This window comes from Vollenhovia emeryi, unplaced genomic scaffold (genome assembly GCF_000949405.1).
Source record: "Vollenhovia emeryi isolate VEMERY1.0 unplaced genomic scaffold, V.emery_V1.0 DF939181.1, whole genome shotgun sequence".
NCBI lineage: Eukaryota > Metazoa > Arthropoda > Insecta > Hymenoptera > Formicidae > Vollenhovia > Vollenhovia emeryi.
In genome coordinates, this window is record NW_011967185.1 from 1,066,001 (window position 1) to 1,080,676 (window position 14,676).

General features: G+C 46.4%; 1 protein-coding gene across 2 annotated transcripts in view; it reads right to left on the minus strand.

The window, feature by feature from the left end:
- The window catches only part of LOC105563018 (heterogeneous nuclear ribonucleoprotein L), a 190,765-nt gene that overhangs the window by 111,201 nt on the left and 64,888 nt on the right, over positions 1–14,676 (minus strand). For both annotated transcript variants that reach the window (XM_012014265.1, XM_012014264.1), the window contains exon 4: positions 1,062–1,147. In XM_012014265.1, coding sequence (XP_011869655.1) covers positions 1,062–1,147 — 86 coding nt within the window. The remainder of the gene's footprint in view (positions 1–1,061; positions 1,148–14,676) is intronic.

Consider the following 14,676-nt stretch of genomic DNA (forward strand, 5'->3'; position numbering starts at 1 on the left):
TAGTCACGCGGGACGCGGCTCGACTATTATTTCGATCGTAATAGCTCGGAATATATTCTACTACGCGGGGATTCACCGAAAATACGCACCGCTCCCAAGGTGAAGCTCGAAGCGCGTTAAACGTATTCGCGCGCGGAATACGCGAGAAGGGCTCGCGGCGAGAAAAAAAAATCGAGCCTCACCGTTCACTGAACGGCGTTCAGCTCGGAATCCCCGTTATAAATCTTCATTATGCCATAATGGCAGCGCATGTCTTGACAAAGTTTCCCCGGCTCGAGAAAGCGTGTCAGACGGAGAGTCGATCCCGCGGGCTTCGAGTTCGCCAAAGGTGACCCTTGACTCGCGTGTTCGACGTGCTGTTGCGCGTCCAAGTTTATCGTGTAAATCAAATTCCTGCAAAAACGCGACGGTCTATTCGCGTAAAATAAAATCGTTTCCCAGCGGCATTGTTCGGCCGCGGCCGAACTCAAAGACGCCCCTTGCGCATTTCTAAATCGACCCTTTGTACGGCTGCTTGTCAAAATTTCCATGACAAATTCTTCAATAAATTTCAATTGCGTCTTCAATAGAATTTCCACTTGGATGTAAGATGAGGGGGGGGGGATATTAAAAATTTTGAAAATTAAAAAATTCCGGAGAACTTAAGGAAGCACATAATTAAGACGTTAAAGAAAATTAAAAAATTCCTTCGTAAATTTAAATTGCATTTTTAGCTTCCCGTGTAATAAAAAGATGACGGAGATACGTAAAATCGATTTGGAAAATTAAGGAATTTCGGCGAGCCGAGCCTTGAAGAATAACAACGACTTGGTTAATTCTTTATATACAACGCGTAACAACTGCAGCCGTAAAACAGTGTTACGCTTGGCAAACAGAGCATTAGCGGTACATTTCTAATTTACCGCGGCGGTAGCGCGGGCGCAACAGAATTTAAAGTGTTAATTTACGCAATTGAGATTTATGCAGTGTCTTCCGAGAATCGTTAACGCAAATCGACGAAATTGCCGGCCGGCGAGCGCCGATGTAATAAGAACACTGGGGACACGTATTGAAAAGGATATTCAACCATAGCCTGCACGCCGTTTTTCTTAAAGATTACGATGCGTTGAACCTGACCACTGGGTGTACTGATCGTGTGTAACACTTCCTGCAACAGAAAAGAGGAATGCACTTTAACAGATGCGTGCGAGATATTTTAGGAGTACGTTTTCATACTTTGTTGATTTAGGCGATGGTGCATCGCATCTCGCCGGGTTCCCCGAAGGGAACGTGAAAGCTGGGAAACGTGGATATTAATCTTTAATTAAATGCATCTCCGAATTAAGAGACCAAGAGGGGAGAATACGCGATGCACCGTCGACCTAAGAGAACAACAAACAAAATATTTCGTCAATGCGCGTTTTGCGGGGAACCGTCGCTTCCTTTGCAAAATAAAGAGGAAGCGACGTCGGATTCAGAGGTATTTTTCAACGCACATGTACTGCCGTACGATAAATTTTAATTACGATTAATTATGTTTACGAGAGACGCAGGCTTCGTTTCAAAAGCCTTACACCGCCCCGAAGTTTTCTAATTAACTTCTTCCATTTTCCTCTACGACCTACGTCGTATCATCACGCAGACATTGATAAGAACTACTCGGCACGAATCTTCTCGCTTGATTTGAAAATTTGTCAGCCGCCCCGAAAACCGCTGGCATCTCAAGCAACGAAGCAGTCGCCTATTCTTTTCGAGTCCGCGGCTGAGACCTGTCGTTAAGAGTAAGCGGCGATAGCTCTGGAGGCACCTCATGTTTCCGTTAACCTATTTCGAGCACATGATCGATGCGCATCGTACATCATGCGCTGCAAATCGAACGAAGTTTACACGGTGCGTTCTCCAGGGCTTCCCATCGGCGCAACAACGTATGCGAGGCGCTCGGTATAAGTTCGACCGCCCCCGCGCGATACTCGCAACAGATCCGGGCGGAAAGTTTGCGCGACGTAGGTGTAGGTGTAGGTTGAGAGCCGAGAGGTCGGGAAGCAACCATGAGACAAATGGGCAAACTGCATTTCGAGTCCAGTTACACTCTGCAGACGCGTCGACAGCGCCGAATTTTCTCGGTGAAAAAGCCAGTCTTTTACAGCGACTATTTTTCACTTGGCGCATTTCATCTCGCCCCACCGGACGCGCGGCGCAACAGGAATGCAAAGCTTAATAATCGGCAATACTTTTGCACCGTTGCTCAATCGTAACAAATTCAGATTTCGTTATTCAAATTCGTGCACTGCCGGATGAATTAATCAGCTCGATTATTTAAAATTCGAACGCATCAGATTTTATAAAATCTCGCATTATTACTGAATCTATTAGGAATATATGCATCGGCCTCGTTGCATCGCTTCGTCCTCAAGCAATAATCCAACTTCGTTGACTCCCAATGCGAAGCCGAAAGCGTAGCGCGGCTCGAGATTTCTATAAAATGATCGATTTAGTTACGACTTACGGAATTTGTCAAACACGCGAGACGAGTCACTGCGGAATTAGGCTAACTAGACACTGTAACATGAGACAAGAGTGTAGGGCAGATTAGAGAGAAAACAGAGTTGCAACATGTTCGGCTGGCACTGATTTACAATGCAATTAGCACTCTCTAATCTAATCCTTAATCCTTAATCGTGAGAATAGCGCAAGTAACGACGACGCACTTGAAGATCGACACTTTGCTGCGCGTTAACAAATCTGTAACTTCAAAGCAACGTTTTGTAACAACGTTAGACGATGCACGTTATCTTCTTGTGGCTGAATTAATTTTTCTTTCCCGATTTTCGAACGTGCTATTAACTAAATACAGGGTTGGGAAGTAACTCGTTACTTGTAACGAAGTTACAGTTACTTTTTTTTGGTAAGTCTAACTTAACTTCGTCACTTTCTCTCCATCTCTAACTGTAATTTAGCTCAGGTACATTTTTTTTCGACAACTAGTAACTAATTTAATAGTTACATGAAGAGTCACTTTATATATTTTTTCAACCTCCATAGATCGCATTAGGTCTTGCATTTGCGCATAAACGCCTTTATCGACACTTTACAATTCAAATGCAGATTTGATATCTTTCTTCTTATCGCAAGAAAGTAACTGCAAAGTAACGACTCGTTACCTTTCGAGTAGCTGTAACGCGTTACTTTTCGGAATTGGTAACTTGTAACTGTAACTAGTTACACTTTTAGCGAGGAAACTGTAACTGTAACTAGATACTTTTATTAAGTAACTTTCCCAACCCTGACTAAATAGATAACTTTTGCGAAGAGAAATGCGAATGGGACACATATGCCGTGCCGAGTACGATCGAGCGTGACCGTCTACCAGCGATAAGCCGTAATCGTCAGGTACCCGGCGACGCGGTCAAAGAAGGTGCTAAGTATCGCGCACGAGTGCGGACACATTTTATTTCAAGATGGTCGATAATTGAGAGCGTTTAGCAGCGGGCGCCTGTTTACCTGTCGGGACGCCAGCCGAGGAAATCTCGAATTTGCGCGGGCACGAGCGATGACACGACGTGGCTCGCTGCCAAAGTAGCGCGTCTCCTCCGCGCGGCGGCGCATCTCCCGCGCGCGCGACTAGACGGAAACACGCAACTAGTGGAATCGCATCTAGGGTGAGTCACGCCGTTTATTCGGGAAAAATGCGGTTCGTCGCGCCGCTTAAATGCAGTCTGAATACGCGAGACGCGCCAACGTGTATTATCCCGTGCGCGCGATTAGTCATGCACACGTCACAGAGGATATCGAGCCGGCGACGTCTGAATAAGGCTCGAATGAGATTGTCGGCCTCGCGCCGAGCGAGCGGCAATCTCCTGCCTACGAGGCCTCGCGCGCAATCACGCCGTAACGATTATATACATTTTATGACGTGCCTAGATCATCGGGAGTATAATAGCCTGTGATCTTTCAACGTCTGAATTATAATTGACTTACTCGATTATAAGTCGAGCCTGCTACCCAGGATTATTCGATTGTTACAGCGTAACTAAATTAATTCAATTACTTGGCATTCGAGTCTACCGATTTTTGTACAATTTTGTCGCGAATAATCGCGTGATTCTGCGAGGAAAGTCGAATCCGATTTTTGGGGACTTTTGATTTGTCACGGCCAGAAGAATCAAGCTCATCAATCCAATTCAGACTTGTAATCCAGGATTATTCGATTGTTACAGCGTAACTGAATTAATCAATTCAATTACTTGACATTCGAGTCTACCGATTTTTGTACAATTTTGTCGCGAATAATCGCGTGATTCTGCGAGGAAAGACGAATCCGATTTTCGGGGACTTTTTATTTGTCACGATCATAAGAATCAAGCTCATCAATCTAATTCAGACTTGTAATCCAGAATTATTCGACTGACTTATTAATTCAATTACTTGAAACTCGACTATGTGAAATTTTGTAGAACTGTGTCTCGATTATTCAACCGCATAATTCTGCAAAACAAGACAAATCAGTTCGACTTCTAGGAACTTTTTATTTGTCACGATCAGAAGAATCGAGCCCATCAATCTAATTCTACTTCAGACTGATAAGTTAGAATTATTCGATTGCTCGTATTAGAATTAATTAATTCGCTTAACATTCGAGTTTTGTAAAATACCGAATTTCTGCAGGGAAAGTTCAACTTTTAAGATCTTTTCATTTGTCAGGGCCATAAGAATCGAACTCATCGGTCCAATTCTACACGAAATGTCACTCCGCGCACGTAAAACCCCAAGAGTTAGCAGCCTGACTCCCGACGAGCGCGAAATATTATACGAAGATCGTTAGACAGAAGGAGAAATTCGATTTCCGTCGGCTCGAGTTCTCGAGCGACAAACGTCAGATTGAAAAAAAGAAGAACCGGTAGAAACGGTCGAACGATCAATGTGATAATTAAATTGTTTCGCAGCTTAATGAAAAAAAAAAGAAAAACGGGAGGTACGCTGGATTATGTAAAATTGTCGCCGTATCCGCGAAACGGCCGGTAAATTTTTATGTGCCGGTCGCCGCTGCATCCAGCGTGCGTCATGTAATATGTATGATCCGTTGCATTTCAGATTGGCTTATGAATAGAAGCGAGGATTTCGCGCGAAGTCGCCGTCACCGCTCGACCCGCGGTTTTTCGGAGGCCGGCGCGCGCGACCGGCGAACGGTACTCGAACCTAATTGTCCGGGTTGTCGCCCCGTCCCGGGGGTCGTCGACCCCCTTTTGTGCCCATGCTAGGATACAATGCCGGTAGGCGAGATCCTTCCACAGAGAGGAAGGGGAGGGGGGAGGAAGAGAGTCGGCCGCGGTATAAATTCAGGAGCGGACGCTACCGCGGACGCGACGCACAAAGCGGGGCTCGCGCGAGAAAGCGATAGCTCGTGCCCGCTCGGCCGCGCTCGAGATCGCGATAAGGAAAGCACGTAATCCCTTTGTCCCGCGAGGATGCATTCGCCCGGACGGGGCGCATTGAGCCGCGCGCAAACGTGATTTACCGAAAGCTTATCTGCCGCGTTTCTCGCGACGGAAAAACGTCAGGCGTGAAGGAGGGTCGTTCCAGTACCGGGATGGATATTCAGGATGTAAGAACCGATTATAGGCACCGTGTATTACAGACGGGGGGGGGGGGGGGGTTCTATGACGATCTCGACGAAAGTGGCAATCTTCGCGAGCTAGTTGGCCGGTAAACGGTCTTACGTGAGATGACATAGGATAACGGATTATAAATAACAGAGACAAAACGAATGGTCGTGATTGCTGACAGTGAACGTCTTGGAAAAAATAATAGAAAGGATAAAACGCACACGTTACTACGTGTTGCTTTTGTTTAGATCGGGAGTCGATAAATGATGGGAATCGACTGTAGGGGATAACGCAAGTTGCATTTACGAGACAACAACGTGCAGACAAGAATTACTCGCTTGGGGGTCCATAGACGAGTCTCCATAGTCCATAGTCTCGCGTTGCCGTCCTCGGGCCGGATGACAGTGCAGTTTGCCGGTAGTAGAGCTGAGGGGGTTTAATACTCGTTCTTGAGCAGGTCAGGCAGTAATAATAGATCTGCTTCGTCGGAGGGCATCAATCAGCGCGCGCGCGCGCACACGCGGGGGTGAAGATACGTGCCGTATCGTCTTATTTAATTCATCGACGTTGCCGTGTACCTCCGGGCGTGTTAATACGACTAATCCGCCTTCGTTTATAAAACACAATCGGCTCTGAAAAGTGGGCGCGGTGATTTATAACGACGTTTCCCCGGCGGGAAGAGATATTTTCCGGCGAGCCGCTCTTTCCGGGTTGCTGATAAATATTCTGCGTCGGCTCTTTCGCCTCCTCGATGCCAGATGGTTCCGGGCATAATGCTCGCTTTGTACCGGCAACGAAAAGCCACCTCAAAGCCCCGACCCCGTCGACCGCGAAAGACAGAAACGCCGCGGCGATGTCGCGTATTAATTAGACGGGACACGAAACAAATGTGCACGGGCGGAACGGAGCATTCATTAATGCATCGTAAACGTCGCGGATGACGGAGTGAAGCGCGAGTTTGAGAGTAGCCGTAAATTTCGAGGATCCCGAGCTTTATGATGAAAAATGACAAGCGCGCGTATGAAAATAAGCGACGTGAAATGTATTAAAAGCACGACGGTGAATCGAAGCGAACGCGCCGCGGTTGTGACTTCATCTTCGTCTTTAAAATATAGAATTTCTCAAGGGGAAACCCGCTAACTAAAATCTTGTACACCAATGCCCACTAGTGCCCAGTGGGCATTGCTTTATCTTATTATCTTCTTTTATCTTCTATAATGCCCCAGCAAGACTTAATGCCTAAAAAATGCCTAGTAATGCCTAGTAATGCCCAGTAATGCCGCAAATCTGTACACCACAATGCCCTCAGCGGGTTTCCCCCTCGGAACCTTTCCACGACCACTGGAATAAGTTCCACTTGCAAAATTTACCAAGATGATTTAGCATGCGTTTCATAATTGCACAAAAAAAACACGATGTCAACAAGAAACTTGAAAACAATGAAATTTGGTCATGAAAGGGATAAGCTGCGCGACTGTACCAAGCAGGAAAATTGTGCGGGTAAATTTTCATGGAAAAAGGCCACGTTTCTCGGACCCGCATGCCGGTGACAGTTCTCGCGAAAATCATCCTCCTCTTCGGAGAATCGTTGCCCGTGGGATTTTCGACCGGAGGGAACCAAGGATAAGGTCTTCCGCGCCGGAAAATCTGCCGCGCAGCGATCTTTCGATCGCCGTTGGGGGTCGAGGGGGGCAACCGAATTTACGGGCAGCGCGTCCTCCTTCTAATCCCGCTCCAATCCCATTCGCGCGATGCTGGAAGCGCGTGAAAAAGTGATGAAGCGTCCGCAATTACGACACCAATTTGCCCCGACACGAGCGCGCGACCGGATACAAAGACAACGCGCCGGGGATGCACCTGAAAACTGGGGTATTTCCCCCGAGTGCAGTGCCGACGTTACCCCATCGGGGCGTATTCGACATATGCGCTCGTGAGCCTAATAAGCGTTGGCACTCGCGCGATGGCGCACACGACGGGTGAATTAAAGGACGAGCGAAAGTGCGACGCGCGCGCGCAAAATAAAAGAAAAGTGGATATGCTCGCGTCTTTTTACTCAACGAGAGCTTTTGCATCACAGAATATCGGTCAGCACTGTACGGTGCTGTGTCCATTAATTCCTGGACCTCAGTTTTACTAGGATTCACATTTTCACGGTCTGTATCGCCATCTACAGGGTGTTTCGGATAAGGTGTCCATCCGCTCGTATACAGGTAGAGCGGGTTAAACTGAAAAGAAAAGTTATGCACCGTTTTGTAAAATTCGCATTAGTTATCGAGTAATTAATTGAAACGTCTTGGCGAATGAACGCGCGAGAAGCAGTAGGCCGGTCAGTTTAACCCCCTCTACCCGTATACGAGCGGATGGACACCTTATCCGTAACACCCGGTATACACGGAGAGAATTTTCTCTTAACATTTATTCTGAAAATCATGTAATCGTGGAACAGCATGGCATTTCGAAGAACTTTACGAGAATTTTGTGAAATTTTACCATACATTTTACTAGTCAAATGTATACTAAGTACAATCATTAGTGAAATGTATGGTAAAATTTCAAAAAACTCTCATAAAATTCCTCGAAATGCCGTGTTGTCTCGCGATTGCATAATTTTCAGGATAAATTTTCAAAGAAAGTGCTCTTTCGTGTACATCGATGAGTTCCTACAGAAGTTTGCGGCAGTACATACATACAGCCTGAAACTCGGTGACTGGTATAGGTGGGAAAAGTGATGCTAAAAATATTCCTCGGGGTATCCCGCGCGAAAGATCGATCCGGTGTCGTATCGCAAAAGATTCAATTGTTACTCTCTAATATAGTAGCCGAAAGCTCTCGAATTATTGCGTATGCTACTATGTGCTCCCAAACTCCGATGTACATAGGTAAACTTGACTCTCAACTCGTGATTTCAATCTTAACACACTCGCGTCTCTAATCTCTGAACTCCAAGTTCTCCAACTTGAGAACTTTCGTGTAGCAACCTACATCCTCCAAATTTGAACTGCGAATTCTCGAGTTATAAATTATATAATTATTCTGCACGGATATTGATGATAAATAAACCCATCAGCGGCGTACAGTCTGCAGACATGAAACACGGTCTATCAGCGAGCTCGCTATTTCCGCCGAAGATGATAAAAACCGCAAAAACATTTTATTTTTCATGTTTATTGGTTTTATCGTCGTACCGACGGTTTACATGATATCGATGTTTCATTAATATGCAGCGTATATCGCGAGCTGGTTATATAAAAATATTGGAAGTTTCCACGTGATTAAATGTTTACCATTCAATCGCGAACGAAATGCAAAGCAGCCGCGACGTTATTTTATTAAAATAGTTAAGCACGCATCTTAATGCTCGCGTCGATATACGATTCATTCATTTTTAGCGCGCGGTGCTTATCGGCACGGAGCAGTTCGTAACAAGTTAATGGGCCATTCGCAAACGTACGCGCGTATCGATTCTCCGGTTACGTTATCAATCATAACTCACGAACATCAAAATGTAATTACAATTATTTCTTGGCGCAATATAGCGGCGTCCGCGGAACAAGAGTGTTTGCCCATTTCTATTTGAAGGGCCGAAATTAAATTTTGTTCGCTCGAGGTAATCTTATTTTTCGGGCGGTTGAAGTTGTCGAAAATCTAATTTCCGGCGGATCTTCTCGGGGAATCTAGCTGGAGATCGGTACTTGGGAACTCTCGGTGCGCGGCGGCGCGGCCAGACACTAATTGAACAACGCCGATGTAAGCCGCGCGGGGAGGAGCGCGGGGATGCACCGAGGGTGTACGAATGCCAGGAACCCGGGCGAGCGAATAGCCGGCGAAAGAAGTCTCAATTTTGCTGCCAATTTCTCGGGGGAAATTCGTCGGGGCCGCGCGCATCGGATGATACCGGGCGTCTCGCCTCCGCGAGAACGATCCTGGGAGCGCGTGATGCCGTCTCGCACGCATTACTCACCTGCACACGCGGTGGTCGTAGTCGCGGGTCGCGGCGCGGAACTCGAGAGGGGAGGGAAGAGATAGGGGGAGCATCGGTAACAAAAGGGCCAAGACAAATGAGTGCCGTGTGGATGAGGCAGAAGCCTGCGCACGGAGAGAAGTGGCGGAAAACCCAGGAGATGCCAGCTCATTTTTTCGGCCTTACTGAAATCTGGTGTCATAACTGACCTACCGCGTGCGCCCTTTCCTCGCCCTGTTCTCGCCTCTCTTTTGCGAATATAAAATGTCGCGCGACCCGGCCAGAATGGGGAAAGCTATGGCCCGCGTCATCTCCATACATTTTGCAGTAAATGCGACAATTTCGCGTAACATATTTCGACCGCGTTATAAAGTTCTAAAGCTTCGAAAATATTACGTTTATTATTTTGCGAAAATTGATGGCGCGGGAGGTGATAAAAGTGAATTGTTTAGAAGCTATGGAAACGATATAAAACAGATTTATGAACGCAACATGTTGTAAGGCACACGACGGTTATACAAAATGTACGGAGTAACAATGTGTAAGAATAAAAAAAAAGGTGACATTTACCAGACAATAAAAATATTAATTGCGAAAAATACATTTCGCGTTAAAAAAAAATTCTTTGTCGTAGTCACGAATTATTTTTTATGTTACTTGATACGCTATTAAAAGTCGAAAATCAACGTTTATTCGCGCGTACATTTCGCACCTCTCGTACAATAATTCACAGCGATAGTAATTTTATTCAACGTAAGAAAATTCCGGGCACGCAGATGCGATGCGGGGTTTAAACGATCCCCGATGTTTGCACGCGTGCGCTCAATTCCGGAGATCTCTGTTGCTCCCTTAAGAAGGTGAAACTCCACCCCTGTCGTTCCACGGAATGCCGCCGACCATAATCATCCGCTTTCCCAACACACAGATGTACACGCGCGCACATAGAGAGACGATTAAGGTCAACGCGCACTCACTACTTTCGGCGGAATCACTGAAGGCTCTCTCGATGGAGCTGTACTCGGAGCGCATTTCGTCCGGCGGTCATTGTTTCGGTGTTAAAGGCATTACAATGCTGCACGTGAAACATCGGGTTTACGTCCACGGGTCCCGGATAATTCCCGGGAAATTGGGAAGACAAGGATCACTCGCTCGGTTTGACGGACGGCGGCGCGGCACTGCCTACCGAGGAGCGAAGCGATATTTCCCCGTCCCGAGAGCTTAATCGCGCGCGTCGTCTTTCCGCAATTTGCCAAGTTTTCGATTATTAAATACGGCGATAATTAAATCTCAACTACTCGATTCTCCGTTAAAGTACTTACGTTAATTAGGTAGCCCGTATAAAGTTGTACTTACGCGAAGTTCGGGTGATAAAATAACACTGTAACTGTCTGCTCCTCGAGTTTTCCCACCGGGATCGCATTCGCCTTTTCAATTTCAGTTTCGGCGAGATTCGACAAGCTTGAAAATTTTCACGCCTGCGACGCGCGGTGATCTATTACTCAGAAAGTATTTGCGTTCCCCGTGAGGACGTTTTGCAAAGATCAAACTTTCAAAATCTGACATTTCATATCCAACGACCTAATATTTGAGGAAGGAAATAACTGGGACTTAAGATATTGGCTATTCAAAAAACCGAGGGATTTCGATATTAAATCATGTGGCTATGGCCATATAGATCGTGGAATGAATTTAAACGAAGATTGAACTATTAAAGTCTTTTTGTTATCAAAAGAATATTTGCAAGGGAAATTCCGGTCAGGGATGAATTAAGCCGCTTTGAATATCTGAAGATCGTTCGGGGAGCCTGAAATGTCCGAAAGGATTTCACGCGAAATGTTTCAACTAACGCGTCAACACACATGCCTACTTGTAATTTATGCTTATCACACGAGCGTGTGTCATAAGAGAAAGAGAGGGGGGAAAAAGAGTCTAGTGTTCCAGTTGTTTGTTTTTTTCTGACGAAACACTACCTGATGTAATTGAAGCGCTGATTGTTGTAAAGCGAAAGGAAACTCGGAGAGATTTCAAGTGGCTGCAAGGACTTTGCGGTAGTTAAAGACCACAAGCACATTTGTTAGTAATCATATTTCACAGATATAAAGACCAAAGCCATCTGGTAATTAAGCCGTTCCGGGCGGGAGACATTTTCCAGGGGCCGGCCTGCATACGCGAAAAGGTTGTTCCGCGTCGCATCAGGCGGGAAGAGAATACGGAAAACTTTCCAACGAGCGGCACGTGACGCGGGTCAGGAAAAAAGTCGAGGAGCCGAGAGGCTCCGGAGTGACGTAGGTCACCGTGCTACAAGGAGGATCTGCTTTGTATTTCCCCGGAGAGACTCGCGGGAGTCCGTTCTTCTAGCGTTACATTATTTCGTGCGGCACTTCTGAGAGACCCGCGTATGGCGACATATGTTTTCGAAAAAGACCATTTGACGTATACGATTAACCGTTTGTGGCACGACTCAAAAGCGCGAATGGAAGCTTTCACGTCTCGAAGAAAAGGGACTTTTTGAAAGGTACGTTTCTCTTATTCCTGTTACAGCAACGAATCTATTTCTGTTGCGGCACTGGTGGTGGAGATAATAATAATAATAGTGATTCAGTCGATAAATAATATTGAAGCGAGGGAAAGCTTGGAAGAAGCAATAAACGATCCCGCTCTCGATTAACTCTGTTTTCACCGAGGAAGGCGCCGACTCTGAGCTGGCCTTATGACCTTTCATTGAAATATAACGCGGTAAATGTAGGACATCTCGCATACGTTCAACAACGTGGACAAACAAAAGTATAGTTTCCAGTGAAAAAAATAATAATAATATCGTGCCGCTAAGCGGCGAACGCGAGTTTGAGGAAGCGTGTCGCGAGAGAAAGAAGCCCGCGTGTGTGACCGTGATTGTCCCTGGGAGGCAAACGTGTGCCCGTCGAGTAACCGGTGTCGATGCATTCGACGATAATGCCGCATCATACCCGGAAGTGGAGGCGCGCGGGCTTATCTGAAGAGCCGGTTATGTATTTCGGAGTAGCATCGGGTGCGCCTTATCGCGAGCGGAGGTCGTACAAAGGTAACCGTCGACCTCGTATCGCCGAATACGAGAGGCCACTCCGTGCGGATCCTATTAAGGTCAGCAACGAGATACGGTCGCCGCGAATCTGGCGTGTCGTTGATTCCCGTTGCCGAGCCAATTAGCGCGGTATTAAATGAAAAGCGATTTAAAATATTCAAAGGCGGGCGGGACGCGCCCGCGTATCCCGTGGACGGACGAATAGATTCGCCTACGTACCACTTTGTATCCGAGTTTCTAAACTGGATCCCGCGCGGATCCTAATTCAGCGTGTCACGCAAATTAATAGCCTGCTAACGGGATAGCTAATGGCCTGAGAAATTCAAGAAGTTACCGCGGTAACTGGAAGCCAGGCGCTTTGCTGTCCAACAAGCGGTAACTGCAGATAATTACTTCGCCCGGCGTTTCCATTAATTCCGCGATACTAAAAATTCGTAATTAACGAACGGCGAAACGTGCCACGTGTGTTGCGCCCGGGCATTCTCAAAGCGATAAATCAACGTGCGCGACCTGTCGCGCACGTCATCCGTGCGTTCTGGCCGTAAAAAAAACCCCCAGCCGCTTTGTTAGAAATATGCATTCTAAGTGTTTCAGCACCGAAGAAGGTTCATAAATTATTCTTTTATTTACCGGCGGGCTTTACCGCCAGGTTAAAAGACGACAGAAAATGCCGCCGCAATTAAACTCTAAGCGCGAATATACTTGAACGCTCGTAAAACGCTCGCGCGATACTAACAAACCGCGTTCTCATCCCGTGAGACAATACAACGCGCAAGATACTATTTCGCCGACCGGCGTGCGCCAGGAACTTCCTCCTCGCAGGTCGGAGTAGTTAATGATGCAGTATAGGAAATAGTTAACGAACGGCCGCGCGCGAAGTTATCTGCACAGCGGCGGGCGCTGGCCGAACGAAATTGTTGCTCAACAAGTAGCAACTGGCCGATCATAATCGCTGTAGAGCAGGCAGGGCCCTTTCCGCGAAACCCATAAAGCCCCATGCACTCTCTCTCAATGCGGCGGACACTTTGCACAGTGGAAACTGCAGCCCACACGACGGTGCATTTAACGACGGTAGTGGCGATGGTGGTTGAGCACACACGCAGGGTGCTCTCTTTCTCTTTCTCTCTCTCTCTCTCTCTTGTTCCATACAGCTTTCACAAAATCCGGATTTCATCCTTCTTGATCCTTCGGCGCTCTGTTGTAAAGAGCTTATACTTCACCTCGCCAGCTATCGATCGGCGAGTGTCATCAACGTTCGATATCCGACCTATGTTGTTCCGAGTAGTCGTAAACTCGCTTACTCTACGTCGTCGCGGGAAGACTATTAGGAGCTACGCAGAGGTTTAAACATCTTGGAGAATTATACGTCATGAGTTGAGAGGCCTTAATGCGCGGATCTCGTGGGAGTTGAGCCTCAAGGTTGAAAATTTACATCAAGTTTCTTCAAAGGGAAGTTAAATGAACCTTTCCTTATTTTTGTACGCGAAGTAACCCGCAGCTGCCGCATCTCGTAATACCGATTTGCTCCGCGCGAGACAGTCCGCGTGCGGTTGCGTTGCCACGAACCGAGAGGGTTATTGTGGGCTCTTAATGCTTTACTCTACGAATTGGGTTAAGTAGGGTTTAAAAACCGAATGAAATGTTGAATTATGCAGAATCTGCAAAGATTAAATACCATTTTCGTATGCTGAAATTATCCGTAGAGTAAATCCAGATTGCGGTATGTTACTATAATATAAACAGTAGCGTGGAATGCTCTAAATTCATGAAAATTCAAATAGGTGCATAAATATTACTCATTATTTTTAAATGCAAATTTAATCTGCGTTGTTAACTTACATAAAATTTGCATAAATTTTGCCCTTATATTTTAAATCTTGGAGTATATATGAGTCTTAAAATATTTCGAAAGCCTTCTTATAAATTTTTGAGAGAGAGAGAGAGAGAGAGAGAGAGAGAGAGAGAGAGAGAGAGAGAGAGAGAGAGAGAGAGAGAGGGGGTGTATTCTACGGGCTCTGACGGGGGTGCTGGAAGGATGCTGCACTTTCGAACCTTTTGCACGTAAAACGGTC